The sequence below is a fragment of the Siniperca chuatsi genome, linkage group LG24 (assembly GCF_020085105.1).
Source record: "Siniperca chuatsi isolate FFG_IHB_CAS linkage group LG24, ASM2008510v1, whole genome shotgun sequence".
Lineage (NCBI taxonomy): Eukaryota > Metazoa > Chordata > Actinopteri > Centrarchiformes > Sinipercidae > Siniperca > Siniperca chuatsi.
In genome coordinates, this window is record NC_058065.1 from 14,235,351 (window position 1) to 14,249,985 (window position 14,635).

At 40.6% G+C, this 14,635-nt stretch overlaps 2 protein-coding genes across 2 annotated transcripts; both read right to left on the reverse strand.

The window, feature by feature from the left end:
- Positions 1–540: 540 nt before the first annotated feature.
- On the reverse strand, positions 541–4,248 carry LOC122872271 (2-oxoglutarate receptor 1-like). Its single transcript, XM_044188262.1, has 2 exons — positions 4,082–4,248; positions 541–2,670 (listed from the first exon to the last, which is right to left on the reverse strand). Exon 2 carries the CDS (start codon positions 2,656–2,658, stop codon positions 1,654–1,656), a length of 1,005 nt encoding a protein of 334 aa, XP_044044197.1. The 5' UTR covers positions 2,659–2,670; positions 4,082–4,248; the 3' UTR covers positions 541–1,653.
- A 3,448-nt stretch (positions 4,249–7,696) lies between these two features.
- On the reverse strand, positions 7,697–14,002 carry LOC122872272 (kelch-like protein 41b). Its single transcript, XM_044188263.1, has 6 exons — positions 12,681–14,002; positions 11,643–11,800; positions 11,084–11,191; positions 8,885–9,070; positions 8,212–8,358; positions 7,697–8,115 (listed from the first exon to the last, which is right to left on the reverse strand). The coding sequence occupies exons 1-6, from the start codon at positions 13,785–13,787 to the stop codon at positions 8,004–8,006; spliced, it is 1,818 nt and encodes a 605-aa protein (XP_044044198.1). The 5' UTR covers positions 13,788–14,002; the 3' UTR covers positions 7,697–8,003.
- Positions 14,003–14,635: the final 633 nt, after the last annotated feature.

Below are 14,635 nucleotides of genomic sequence, written 5' to 3' on the forward strand. Positions count from 1 at the left end.
ATTATATAAGCCTATGATAATGACGCTGGATTTTACTTCTCTGTATACACATGTACACAGAACAAACCTTAAAATGTTACATTAACTCCATCTTGTATCATATTGTTATTTGACACAGCTTACTAATTTTTTCGAACTGTGATCTCAACCATAACCCAGGGCACTGCAGCAGAATGACATATGGTATCCAGGATGGATAGACAAATAATGTTAACAGCGTCCTTTATCTACAGAAGATGTCTCTGTTGACAGGGAGAATTTGTTCCGGGAGGTCAGATGAAGATAAACGGATTTTTGGTGTGTCTTTGTTCTCAAAGATTTCTTCTTAGAAGTGAAACATTTTTATACATTTGTGTTTCTTAAACGACCTCTTCAAAGAACTCCAATCTTTTGGTTATTTTGTAGTCAGCTGTGTCTGTACAGCAACATAGAGAGCAGTATGTAGGCCTTCAAAATGAAGAATCTGCTGCCTGCCTTGTTAGCTCATGGGGAAGGTGAATGCATCTGCACAGAGAACTCAGCTGAGTGCTTAGATACAGCCTTAGCATCTTTCACAGATCAGCTGTAGCAGGAGGTGTTTTTGGGCTGTAAAATCATTTTATCACACTGTTAGGGAGACAAATGCAGCAAAGCATGATGATTGATAGTCTCTTTTTGCAGTTATTTTTAAAATTTTTGTGAAGTATTGTGGACTAAGGAAATGCAAAACAAACTAAAAAGTGTCAAATGATTATAAATTCAGAAAAAGTAACCTCTTTAAGAAACAAGTTACCAGTAAATGATCCCAGGCTCTTCTGGTTGGGTAGGCCCATATGGTCTGTTAGTAAGTCTTCCGTGTCAATAAAAAACACCAAAAGTTCAAAAAAATTCACTATTGCATTATAAACTCAACACAAATACAGAGTTATGATAGGTAACAATCTGATGTTTAACAAGGTGACACTTTTATGCTTTCTGAACCAGACAAAATAATTTGAAGCTAATGCTAGACTAAAAAGAGCTAGCTACAATTCTCCACCAACAAGTCCGGTCTCCACCAATTAAATTTTAGCTTGTGAATGATGTAGTAAATAAAGTGTAGTGTAGTAGAAGTGCACTAACAAAAACATCGTAGTTTCATGCTAAAAAAAATTTAAGGTTAAGATACTCACAGGTGTAATATACAGCATATTGTAAAACTGTTTTTATTAAAGACACAGACATTTTTTAATTTGGCCAATCAGAGGCTTATAATACCCTGTCAATCAAAAACTAATTTCACCAATAAGCAGCCTGAACCAGTTGTCAAACATTCTATAACTAAGGCTGTTTTCGTGGCTGCCAACAAAAGAATCCATTTTATTCTTAGTCAGGTAAAGTATACTCATGTGATTCCAGCCAGAGAAAGAAGTGTGGACAAAGGTCTAACTTAACATGCAAATCTTCTAGCTTTAACCTTTAGATGTTTGTAATTACATTCCAGTGGTTGGCACAAAGTTTATGCCCAGCACAAACCAAAACTACGTATTGTCTCTGGGAGGAATACAATGAAGAAACCACAGCTGTCATACAGCTTTCTCGACATCATGTCTGAGTGAGTAAGCTTACAGTATGTCAAAGTGTGAGTCAAAGAGAGATAAAAGCACGAAAAGTCAGGTGTTGGACAGGGGTCAGTCAGGCAGCAGGCATGTCACCGCCTGCCTTGCTGATGATGGCCAGACGGAGCATTGACCTGGCCTTGGTCAGCCAGCATTCCCAGTAAAAAGTGCTGAGGAAGGCCCTCCTGAACTTATCACCTGAAAGAGTGTAGAGAGCCAGGTTAAAAAATGTGTTGAGTCCAGCCAGAGGCCTGGAGATAATATATGCTGCATGCACGATGCGCTCCACCATGCACGGTGTCTCTGGCGGCTGAGTTCGAGTTTCTATCCGCAACACACGCAAGATGTGATATGGCAGGAAACACACCACAAACACCACCAGGATCAGCACGGTCACGCGCCGTGCTCGCATCCGACATGGACTGGTTGTGTTGGGCCCTTTTGCCAACTGCTTCACTATACCGATGTAACACATGAATACCACCACTAGAGGGAGTAGAAATCCGAGTGCAGTGAGCAGCCAGCCATACCAAACGTCATCGTTGGATATGGTGCTAGCAAAGTCCAAGCAGTAGGTCTTCTTGTCTTGCTCCTTCAAGGATATCATCTTCATCATGGGTGCGATTTCTGCAGCGACGACGATCCAGACGGCCGAGCACGCAATTATACCCCAAAACTTCTGTTGCACTTGTGCAGCCCTCAAAGGCTTGATTACCACCACGAAGCGGAAAACTGCGAGACACGTCAGGAAGAGTATGCTCCCATACAGGTTCAAATGAAACCCAAACCGCACAAAACGGCACATGAAGTCACCGAGTGTCCACGATTCCCCATGGCTGTAGTAGTAGACCAGGAAGGGCATGCTGAGAACGTAGAGGAGGTCGGTCAAAGCAATGTTGACCATGATGATGCTGCTGCTCTTCCAGGGACGCAGCTTTGTCAGGTAAATTCCAATGGAGGTTACGTTGCCCACCAGGCCCACGATGAAGATGACGGCATAGGAGACAGGCAGGTAATAGCGTTTCATCTGACAGTCCACGTAAGCGCAGGTGTGATCTTCTCCGTCAGGGATGCCGGCCATGATGGCTGAGCCCTGTTGATTATGAAAAGCTATTTTACAAACCACATTTAAAAAAAAAATTAGAGAAGGATCTAGTGTCAGGGTTGTAGCTAGCATTGACGGCACCAAGGTCATGTCCTCGTTTCTGGGATTTTTAATGACCCAAGGAGTTTCCATTCTGGCCACTTGGGGGCAGTGCAACAAGGTGTAAACAACGCTAACATCACCATGTAAAGTGGGTATGGGGAACTTGTTAGCAAACAGTTGCCAGTTCACACATTCAGCAGACACGGCACATCATTAGCATTCATTTGGAGTCGTGTGTAAATGTAAGTCTATGCATTCACTAACGCTCCACTGTTTTCACCAGCTAGTCGTTAATTTTGTCAGCAGATTTTGACAGCGTTTTCACTGGAATTAGCTGCTTGCTGTGACCGCTATGAGAGCGGTGAGAATATACCAAAACATTAAAGCTGCAGGCCCTAAAACCAAAACAATGAGCTGAAAAATGCTGAAAGGCATTGGAACTGCATGGAACTGCAGCGTCAGGTTGTAATTCTCCGTGGTTTTGTCACTATGAGTGACAGCTTTCACATAACACATAGTGTGCATCCCAGGTCAGCGGCATCATCATAGTAAGACATTTCTGACCTGCTAAGAGTACCTCTGCCGCGTCAACATGACATGTTTCCTTTGCCTTAGTTGTAAGTTAAAAAAAATTTGCTGTCATTTCTGTGTGTGTGTGTGTGTGTGTGTGTGTGCGAGCAGCCTAGGAAGTTATTGTTGCAATAGCATGTGCTATGTGTATTTGTCATTTAATTAATTGTTAATGTAAAAATATTGATTAGTGCAGCTTTAATGTTTTCAAATGTACTGAACAAATGCTGAATTTGTGCCTTTTTTGTAATGGTACATTCCTGTGAATTTTAAAAATTACAATTTCAAGTGAATACATATAAATATACAGTATATGTTGTTGGGTGAGGGAAAAATAGGCTATGAGCAAATCATCATTCCCTTTTCCCTCAGCTGTCATATCAATGTCATTGGCAATTACTGCTTGAGGAAGGATGGAGAGAGTAGGGAAAGAAACCCAGAGGCGAGTAGACTAGGAAAGAAACAAACAATCAAGCAAACTCAGTGGGTAAGAAGCAAACAAAATCTTCTTCTCTCAGGATATGACAGCGCCTATGGCATCCTGGCTTGATGGCTGCTTCCTGTAACGCTGTCAGTGCAATCTGCTCTCATTATGGATGTGAGGAGATGTCTGAGGTGTCATTTACACATTGCATGTACACTCAGATTTCATAAGACAGGAACTTGTACTCATTAAATTATAGATTAGATTTTGAGTTTTGTAGAAAAATACAAACTCTAACCAGCAGTGTTAAATTGCATACATAGAGTCATAAAGGTATAGTTTGAAAACGAGTTTTCTACTCACTTTTAATTACAGTGTCCTCACCAGTGCCCACTCCAAGCCCTCAGTGTCTCATCTCTGTTTTCACATCCTCCTACTCTCTCCTTCCAGTCTTCCACACCCAGGGGGGAAATCCAGCATATTTTTGTTCAAAGCTCACTGTTGTGTGCTTTACCTTCAGCCATGTGGACTAAATTCTCTGTGTCATGCTTGAGCTGATAAAGATAAAGTGACCATTGTACTTTATTTACACAGATCAGGTTTCGGGTGAATTTGCATTGAAAAAGGGGAGGCAAGTCCAGCAACACATTAGTTGCTTCTTCATTAATTAAAATCTTCAATGTACCTTTTGTTCAGAAAAATGAACTCAGGAGTTTGTATATAAGTCTTTGTTTTTCTTCAAACAGGCATGTGATTACTTCAGTGTGACACTGCAGAGCTAAATTTGGCACAGACACAGACCTTGGTTTCTGATTAAAGTAACAAGGAAGTTAAGAAGAATGTGGGAAATGAACTCCTAAATAACAATGTCAGTGTAAGTGTTATTTTTCAGACATACCTATGAAGTGTCCAAACTCCACAGCCACAGATTTATATTAGCTCTATGAGCAACTTTTAATTTAATACTTGTCAATTTCATATATCTTTCACTGAAAAATTGCTAATTAATAACACTGAAACTTTAGTGCATGTTGTGGCAAGATACCTGTGAATTCCGCTAACATGCTTTAACACAGCGGTTTCCCAGTGGCGGAAATTAATTGTATTTGTATCAACCAGTAACAGCATTTTTGTTTCTGTTGTGCAAATGTAAAATGCATTAATCAATAGCTAATTGGGGTTCAGTGCAACAAGCAACACAACAGTGCCACACATTGATATGGCAAGCACGTTAGCCAACAGTTGCTTGTTAACACATGCAGCAGATACAGAGCAACATTAGCATTTATTTGGAGCCATGTCTTTGTTTATACAATATTCACACTCCTTTTAGCTCTATTTTGGTCTACACCAACTCCTGAGGGAAATAGCTGTCTCTTTAGCTGCTAAACGCTCTGCCAAGTTCACAAGCTAGTCGCTAACTTTGTCTGCTTTTTGGTCAGGTAGGGTACAATGTGTACAATGGGTTTATCCCAATGATGTGAAAAGCTGCTGTGTCGCTGGCTGCTTGCTGCCAACCCTCGCCAGGGAGTGGGAAACTCCGGGAAACCAGCGACCGCAACATTCAGTTTCTCCTCCATTGTCAGTATGGAACAAATCTTTGCTTGGAACTTCAGTACATAGGGGGACGTTTACAGGGAGGGGAAGAAAATCAGATCCCGATCTGCAATTGGTTGCTGCTTCAGTGTGTCGCTGCTAATTTGCATAAAGTTCAGCTCTGGTCGCTGGCATCACGGCGCTCGCTGCTGTCACAGCATCTCGTCGGCAGCTCCCATTGAAAATGAATGACTGCCGGCTGCTTTTGAAGCTCATGAAGCTTCTGGTATGAGCGCACAGTAAGCAGAAAAGTTTCAGGCTGTAAAACCAAAACAACTAACTAAAAGATGCTAAAACGCTCCGTAGAGTTGAGAGGAACTGCCCAGATGGGTGATAATGCTCTGTGGGTTCACAAGCAACACCTATCACATTATACATACTGTAGTCATTTGATCCATTGTCAGTACAGTATACAAATATTGATTAGAGCAGCTTTAAACTTTGCCTAAACTGCAAGAGATTTTTGACACAATAGACACAAGGCTCTCCTGCTACTGTATATTGACAGTGAACTCGAGCAAGATGCTTTTTCATACTGTATTTTGGATTTGACCAATGGGTGTGCTTGACGAGCAAAACATGATTTTCTTTTCCTCCCTGTCAAAAGTCTGTCCATCTTGTACTTCACATGTTGTTTTGCTTTCAGAATAAATCTTGGTAACTTGAATCTTGCAAGCCCATCAGATCACTTTTATTTCTTTATTGTTCCCAAATGAATCATATTTACGGACCTTTTTCATAATTATTAGATATTCAGCTTTGGTTTCACTCAACATATTTACCCCCAAGTTCCACAACTTTCACTGTTCTTACACAATATTTACATACTTCAACTGACATTTCACTTCACACAGTGCTTCAACTTCTCTGTGCTTCAAATTGACACTTAAACTTCTTTAATTTTAAGTGTTAATTAGCATAATGGCACATCTTCCATTTGCTTTACAGCTCCAGTGCACAGGTGCAAACCATTCTGAAAAAGTATTGATTTAAATGTGGTGTAAAATCCTCCATCTCCTGTGTCATTATCCTGTTAATGTAAGTGTAAAAACAAGTATACACTATGATTCAGTGTGAATGAATGTCATTCAGTGTGAGGGTAAACTGCAGAGATATACTTCAGCTTTTCCAGTCCATTTCTGGAACTTTCAGTGTAGTAACCCATGGTCATATTATACACGGGTTAAATTGGGATTTGTTAAATGTGTGTGTGTGTGTGTGTGTGTGTGGGTGTGGGGATTTTTAGAAATGATGTGGCCACAAAATGGTTGTAATACACAGGAGGGTGCATAATAAGCCTTAAGGCATATCAAGCCTTAAAAAACATTTGTGCACAAGAATTTATTTATTTGTATACAGATATTTTATCTATCAAATATCTAATAAACATAAACAAGAAATTGTAGAAAATATAAAATGAAGAAAATATAAAATACAACACTATCTTTTGGCTCTGCTGCCAGGTAATTAGTCCAGTCCTCACAATATTATACAATTAGCTTTGGATATACAATGTAAACATACGCCTACGGCTGTGGCTGCAGCTTTATGTCTCAAAACAGCATGCTCTGTGGCTCCCCCAGATTTCCTTTTATATATGGTCAAATATAAAATACTATTTATACTATGGCTTGGCTGAATACTTGGTTATTATTTACTGAGAGGTGCGCATCCATGTTGCCCAGTATGCAGTTAATCACCAGTTTAAATCCAATATTTAATCAATAGTCAGTGTCGATCCATAAACCTTGACTGAGAGACTAGATAATCATTGTCTTGTTTTAAAATGATGTGCGCCTATGAGGAGTGCCATCACATCCATATACCGTCTGGACTGGTCCTCACAGAGGTTGCTGCTTGGTTGGACCAAGAGATGCACTGAAGCTAGCACATCGACCTTAACGTTACTGTTATTTGCTGACATCAAACTTGGAGAGAACACAGGTTTACCTGATTGCTGTTCCCGCTATTCACTCAATGGTTTTTTAAAATCTCTTTTCGTGACCAGAAGGATAGTTAAGCTTCATCCTCTGATCGAAGTTGTAAACACTGACACAGGCTTTCACACGAGGGGAAGGCGGGGTCCTACGCAACTTGCGTAGTGAGCGTATAGGGCATCCTGGCTCACCCTGATGACACAGAAGAGCGTAGCCCAATTTAACCACTAATTATAGGTTACATTATACACATGAATGTGTGATATGTTTGAAAATCATTATGCTGTGTTTAAATGTCAAGACTTTACCTGCTATTAACCCAGTTCCACTTCCTTGTTTACCTGAAAGTACAAAGAAGCTACAGAAGCTGCCCTGGGTGTGTTGATACAGTCTCTGTAATGTCACTTTTCTGTAGATCACACAAAATCAAAAACAGAGAAGGATGCAGAAGTTTACAAATGTTTATTTTACAAAAGAAGAGCTAGAAATGATGTAAACAGAGCTTTATAGATCAATCTAAATTGTGGCTTCTTTTTTTTATTACTGTGGGGATGGTGCAGTCTTTGAAGAGGCTGAGTGTTTATAGTACTGATAAAAATCATCTGAGTTCAGAGAAAAATTAATGTCAAAGATCAACTTGACACACAGAAATCCGATTGCAGAGGATGAGACGCCTCGGAGGCAGCTCACCAGGGGAGGAGGGGGGTGTCAGGAGGTGTAGTTGGGAAGGTTATGAAAGAAAGTGATTCTGTCTACAGTTTGGGCATCCTGGCAGCGTTGAGGCGCATGGACACGCAGGAGGAGCCGGCAGCGTAACGCATCTCCCTCAGCATGCCACTCCACTGCTTCTTATCATCCTCATACCTAACAAGACCAAGAGGAGAGTGAGATCTCGCACTGAAAACAATTGTAACCAACAAAAACACGTAAACCTCGGTCCCACAACTTGAGGAGACTTACTGCCAGACGTCAGTGACCTCCGTGGGAGCCACCTCCTTGTTCTCCATCTGAACCATAGCGAAGCCGCCCACGGCGTACAGGGAGCCGCCGTTGCTCAGCAGGTTGACAGAGCTCCTCTCCTGGGGAAACTCTGTGAAGGGCTCCCACCTGAGGAGATACAACATTAGGAGAAGATCAAGTGTAAGATGGAGCTCTCATTTTAGATGTCTGTTATAGCTTGGTACATTCCTCCAAATTCTGTTTTTTAAGTGGCTGAGATAACTGAGATGTGGTATATGGAAGCCAAAAGAGCTCAATATTAAATATATCAATAAGACATTATGAAATAAATATATACAGGTAAATTAACCAATAGAAATGATTAAAACGCTTCTGAAAAAGGGCATTTCAAAAAAACAATTGTTAATATGAAAATAAGTGATGAAATATTTTATCATAATGAGTTGAGTTTTAATAATTTCTTAAAGTATTTCACAATTTTTTGATTTAATTATATATTTTACGTAATTTATTCATGTTCATTTCATAATGTCTTATTTGTTCATGTAATATTGCACATTTAAGGCTAGTTCTGAAATTAATGATGCCAAAAAAGTGTTGTGGTTGTTTGTGGAAAAAGATTTTTAACAATTCCTCAACTGAAAAGGTCAAACAAGCATAAACAGAATCATACTTGTTTGTTGCGAAGTCATAGGCTTCACATGTGGCAGTGAGGCCTTCCTCGTTGACTCCGCCAGCCACCACGATCTTGCCGTTGTGGACAACAGCGCCGAACATGGCTCTGGGTGTCTTCATGGCTGCAAGCTCCCTCCACTCTGACTGCTTGTGGTTGTACACAAACATCTTGTTGAGGGCTTTACTGTGGAGATGAAGGGAGGAATATGACTGTGGGATTTTTAGCGTCAAAAGATGTTACGCAATAGCCAGTTAATGTTCATTTATAGTGTTCACACTAATGAATGGATGGCAGAATTTTTCGACTTTCAGGTCGTTCAGAGTAATTTTTACAAAAAGCACCTTCTTTCCACATGAAACATTAAAAAAATACAACAAATAGCAGCTTAATTGCTTTGTAAATATGATTAACAATGTGTTTGTCTTCCCCCCAAAGACATTTAGGCTAAAAGGAAATTAGTTCCAGTAAACAATGATAAAAATGTCACCTCCTGTCTTAATCCTTTTTGCTCATTTGAAACACATTGTCAGTCATGAGGCCTTCATCAGAGAATCACTGAGTTCTCTTTTTAAAGGACACAGCATCCAATCAACAATCAGCAGGAAAACAGCTACACCTGTGAGAAAAGGCGAAGATCCCCATGGCCAAACAGCTGAATAAACTGCTCAGAAAAAAGTGAAGGAAACAGAATTTAAAATCAACGACAAGAAAGCATTATCGGACAAAATACAGGAAATAAGAGAATAGCTAAAAGAAAGAAAGAAATGAGAATAAAAGAAATGCAATAAAAAAGGACACAATGACAACTCAAGGACAACTGCACTAAGTTTCTTTAAATACATTAAAAAAATTTATTTCAGATTTTATTCCTGCTAGATTGGTTTTAGTGGCTGGGGACAGAAGGGCCTGGTCATTAATCTGCTGTTTGAAGGTAACATCCTGAAGTCTTTCTCCCAACTTCAGATACAGTTTGGTATTGTGTCCAGTATCTGACAACACATCTGTATCTGACAGGATTAAAGCAACACCATCTAATCTGGAACAGTACTGGATATAGCTGATTGAAAATGAAATACATGATACTGTCTGTCTTGAATGTATCTACAAGAGGATTCATCTGGACACTACAGATAAAAATAGCTGGGAATTAGAGGTAAAGACAGTCCGGGAATTATTGGCACACATGTTTATGTAGTTCCAGCTGGAGACAATTTGGTTGGCAGATAAGGATGAGATATTTTTAAACGCCATAATCTAAATGTATGATAGGAAATATAGTGCACTTTGTTGGTAAGGGTGTGGTCTAATGTGATTTTGCACATATCTTGCCCAAATGATGTAAATTTTGGAAGAAAGTGATTATTGAAATAAGAACTGGAGCGTCCAGAGAGTACAATTTTTGTCAGAATACATATTTATTCTCTTAAATGTAAAAACAATTAAGTCTACAAATTAGGTTATGATGAAAATTTAGGTATGGATGTTGTTTTGTGTATGTAGGTTTTTAACTAGGGAACATATGTTTTTTTTAACTAAACATGTTATACACTCTTTCTATACTCTCTTTATTTACTCATGCCTTTGTTTATACCTTGGTGTTATTTTGTTTTATTTCTTTTCTTTTTATTCATTTTTTTCCTTTTTTTCCATCATGTTTTTTTGGGATGTTCATATTCAGTTATTTGGCCTTCTGGATCTTCTGTTTCACAGGTTTAAACCATTTCCCTGCTGATTGTTAATTGCATGGTGCGTCCTGAACTCACTGATGTCATACACACTCTTTCACAGGCTTTCACACCTTTTTATCGAGACAGAGCCCCAACGGAAATTCAGTGCAGGAGAAGCACACCTGTTTCCTCTTGATGATTAGTAGAGTGTTTTCACTGACAGCTGAAAACACGAAATTGACTGATCGGCTTATTATTAGATACAGTATTAAAATCCTAAGGAGTGTCGACTGTTTTGTTGCATCACTGCCACATGCACTGCAAACACAGCAAAGATTACAGCACGTTATGTTCAGTGGTTCGCTCTTGGGCAGAGAAAATGTGCAGACCCTGATGCACAGGATCAGTATTTTCCATTATTGTAACGTATTAGACGGTCCTGGACTGTAGCAGTGTAATAGTTGTCTATGACGTACCCTGCAGTCTGGTAGAATGATAGACAACAAACAGCTGTGAGTCATTTACTCACTTGTCATCTGTCTTTCCTCCAATGCAGTAGACCAGTCCTTTGTGGGAGATGACAGCATGGCCGTGGATCTTCAGAGGAAGCTTTTTGGTCTCACTCCACCTCATCTTCCTGAAGAATTAATATTTAAGTAATAGTTTTAAATGATGTCCTTCAGTGTTATTTTCCTCCCCTGAATTTGTTTCTGCTGTTTTGTTCAGAACATCAAATGCTTCATTGTCACATGTGTGATTTCCCATGTGGTAGAGCCAAATCAGTTTGGATTTTTTCAATTAATGTGAGTAAGTTAAATATCTCATCTATAAATCCAAGCAAAAACAGCTCTGTGATTATTGAAGAAATAACCAGAGCCAATTAAGAAGGTGAGATAACATCAAAACATGATTAATTATTCTCAGACACAACATATTCCTTTTTAAAATGTTCAATAGTAAGCAATTTTGTTAATTTCCTGAAGTTAATTATCACCTGAAAACTTTAAAAAAAAAAAGAAGTGAAAGACACGGTGAGAAGCAAAGCTAGGGAGGGGGGAAAAAGCAAAGAGGCAAATAATACCACTAACTCAACATCGTAGCACATCACGGTATCCAGAGACTCGTTGGTCTGGAGGTCTTTTCCAGCCACGGCGAACAGAAGGTTCTCGCTCTCTCCGATGTTGAAGAGGCATCTTGGAGAAGGCATGGGGGGCAGGGCGACCCAGTCAGATGTGAGTGGATCCAACTGTGAGGAAAAAACAAAGTACATTAAAACACAGAGCGGAGAAAGCACCCTCTTAGCACCCATTAGCTCTGTGTCTTTATCTCCTCATGAAGAAGAGAATGAATCATTGTACTGTATGGTATCCACATATTGATTATGCTGTAAAATACAGGTATTTAAGGCCTGTATCACTGCCTTCAGTGTCTGGTGGGTTAGACCTGATGGGCAACATGAGGAACCTAATCTATCGATCGATTGCAGAAGGATTTAGGAAAAACTGTATCCCAGTCATTCTTGTGGTTACATACTGAAAAATTACTTTGAATTTCAGTCCCATTTTCCTCTGCTTTGTTTGTGGCTTGAGTTCCATTGAGGTATTAAAATGAAGTACACAAGAGGAAGGACCTGAGAAGGACAGTTTGTGAGCTAAACGCATTATATTCACGAATACTCACAGACTTTTAATACTATAAACACTGTTTATTTAAGAATTAGAAGGATCAAGCTTATTTGTTTTCTTTGATTGGTCACTCTCATGTCTGTCCAATAAATATAAATGGTAGTGAGCAGGTGGTTAGCTTTGATTAGCATAAAGACTGGAGGCAGGGGGAAACAGCTAGCCTGAACATGTTATATCTTGTTTAATCTTTTTTATATCTCTGTTTAATCCATAAAAAACAAAGAGTAAAAGCAACACAGCCATATACAATTTCCCTCTGATACCAGTCTTTGTGCTTATCGAAGATAGCAATGGTATCTATCTTCTCATCTAACTCTCTGCAAGAAAGTGAATAAAAATATTTCCCAAATTTCTTTAAATCATTAATTTCTATGCAGCATTTTGTAATGAAGGGAGCGATAAAATATAGAGGAGTATCAAATGAAAAAAAAACCTGGTTACCAAGTAGACGTAACATTGCAGTGGTACATCTTTGTTTTCCTCATCTACAAACAGTCCTCCAATGATGTAGAGCTGGTTCCTCTGTGACGCCAGGCTGACGTGGTTACGTGGCACCTGCTCCGACATGGCTGCCAGGAAGCACTCGTTCTCGCTGACATCATATGCCACCGCCGCCGTATCATTGATCATCACAATGAAGTCACGTGCGTACATGCCGTATCTGCGGTTGTCATTTAGGAAGCCGGGAAATGGGCTGTCCTCCTCCTCACCTTCCACGTCGGCACCTTCCTCCCCCTCCTTCTTCTTGGGTTTCTCTGGAAGTTTCCCCTTGAAGGCATCCCTGATGACCTGGATCGTCTTCTGGAGCTCCGGGTCGGCCTTGATGATCTCATCAGTCTCCACTCTGTCTTTGAAGTACTTCTCTGGCAGTAGGCGGAAGCGGATGCAGTTGAAAGCATCCTTCAGGACCTTGATGCGCTCCTTGTCCTGGCGGACCCAGGCCATGACCGCCTCAAACACCAGCTCCTCCTTCCCCACATTCAGTGAATCTCCACCGATAATGGCGAACAGTTCGTGGGCTGCGAGTTTGAGGAACTCCTCGTCTTTGTAGAGGAGCTCGAAACGATCAGCGATGTAGTTGCGTGCAGCCACAGCAAGCCTGGGACAGCTGAGCACCAGGCCCATCCTGAAAATAGCCATGCAGTTGCCTAGTGACAGCTTCTTCTGAAGGTAATTGACACAGACCGTAAAGACAGAAGGGATCTGGAATCTGTTCGCCACAGCAATTATATCCTGTACATTGTCATCGGTGAGATCAATCTCAGCCGAATAGAGGTACTGGATGATCATGTCCAGGATGGAAGGGTTGACATCCTCCAGGACCACCTCCTTGGTGTTTTCCACTTCCTTCCCATCCTCTGTGAAGAAGATCTCTCTGAAGTAAGGGCTGCAGGCGGCCATGATCAGCCGATGGCAGGGGAAGCTGCGGTCGCCTACCTTCAGAGTGCAGTCCACAAACTTGTTCTCATTGAGCAGCTCCTTCAGCCCATCCTGGAGCAGTGTGCTCTGAAAGAGGCGCAGCTCCTCCTTGATGGCGTTGGGGTCCATGGCGTGTCAGGACGGGAAACGACGGGTGAACAAGGGGGTCTGTGGAGAAAGGAAGGAGACGTCGGCCACAGGTCCTTTTGGGAGTCGGTCCTGGCTGGAAAAGGCAGAGCAAAGGTTCCCAGTGTGAAGACCTTGCAATTTAATCCCACCCCACTCTAAATATAGCTCCATCTGCCCCCTGCCTGCTTCAGCTCCAGTGGAATCTGACTGGGCCAAATCATAGCGCAGCACAGGCCTTGGCTCGAGCAGCTGCTGTCACAGACTGAAAGAAGCAACTGGCTGCTCAGGCTGGGGATATGCCACCATGATTCAGCTCCCAAAGTGTCATGTGGCCGACTAACAGCGGAGACAATGCTGTCAAAGCTCTCGAATAGCTCGCCTCAAGCTGTCCATATGACTGGGAGGACATTTATAGCAGTCGCTGTCACATTCAAAAATATGTGTATGCTGTTGACTTCAGACAGATCATCCTTTTATTTATATCTGACTTTCATTCATTTGTTCATTTTTTAAATTCATTCAGTCTATTATAGCCAAATCAACTGTACAGATTTAGCCTTACACACACACACACACACATACCAATTTATACTTTGTAATTCATATACTGTGACTAAGCAACCAAGACAGTTAGTATCTATAATATAGATAATATACTTATAGTCACTATTACTACCATAGATACTACTAGGGCTGCAACAAATGATTATTTTTCTTGTCTATAAAAAGTCAAAACATTTTGAAAAAAGCCAAAGGTACCATCTTTGAATTGACAAAGAAAAGCAGCAGATACTCACTTTGAGAAGCTGGAACAAGCAGATCTTGAATTTTTTGGGGGGGAAAATTAT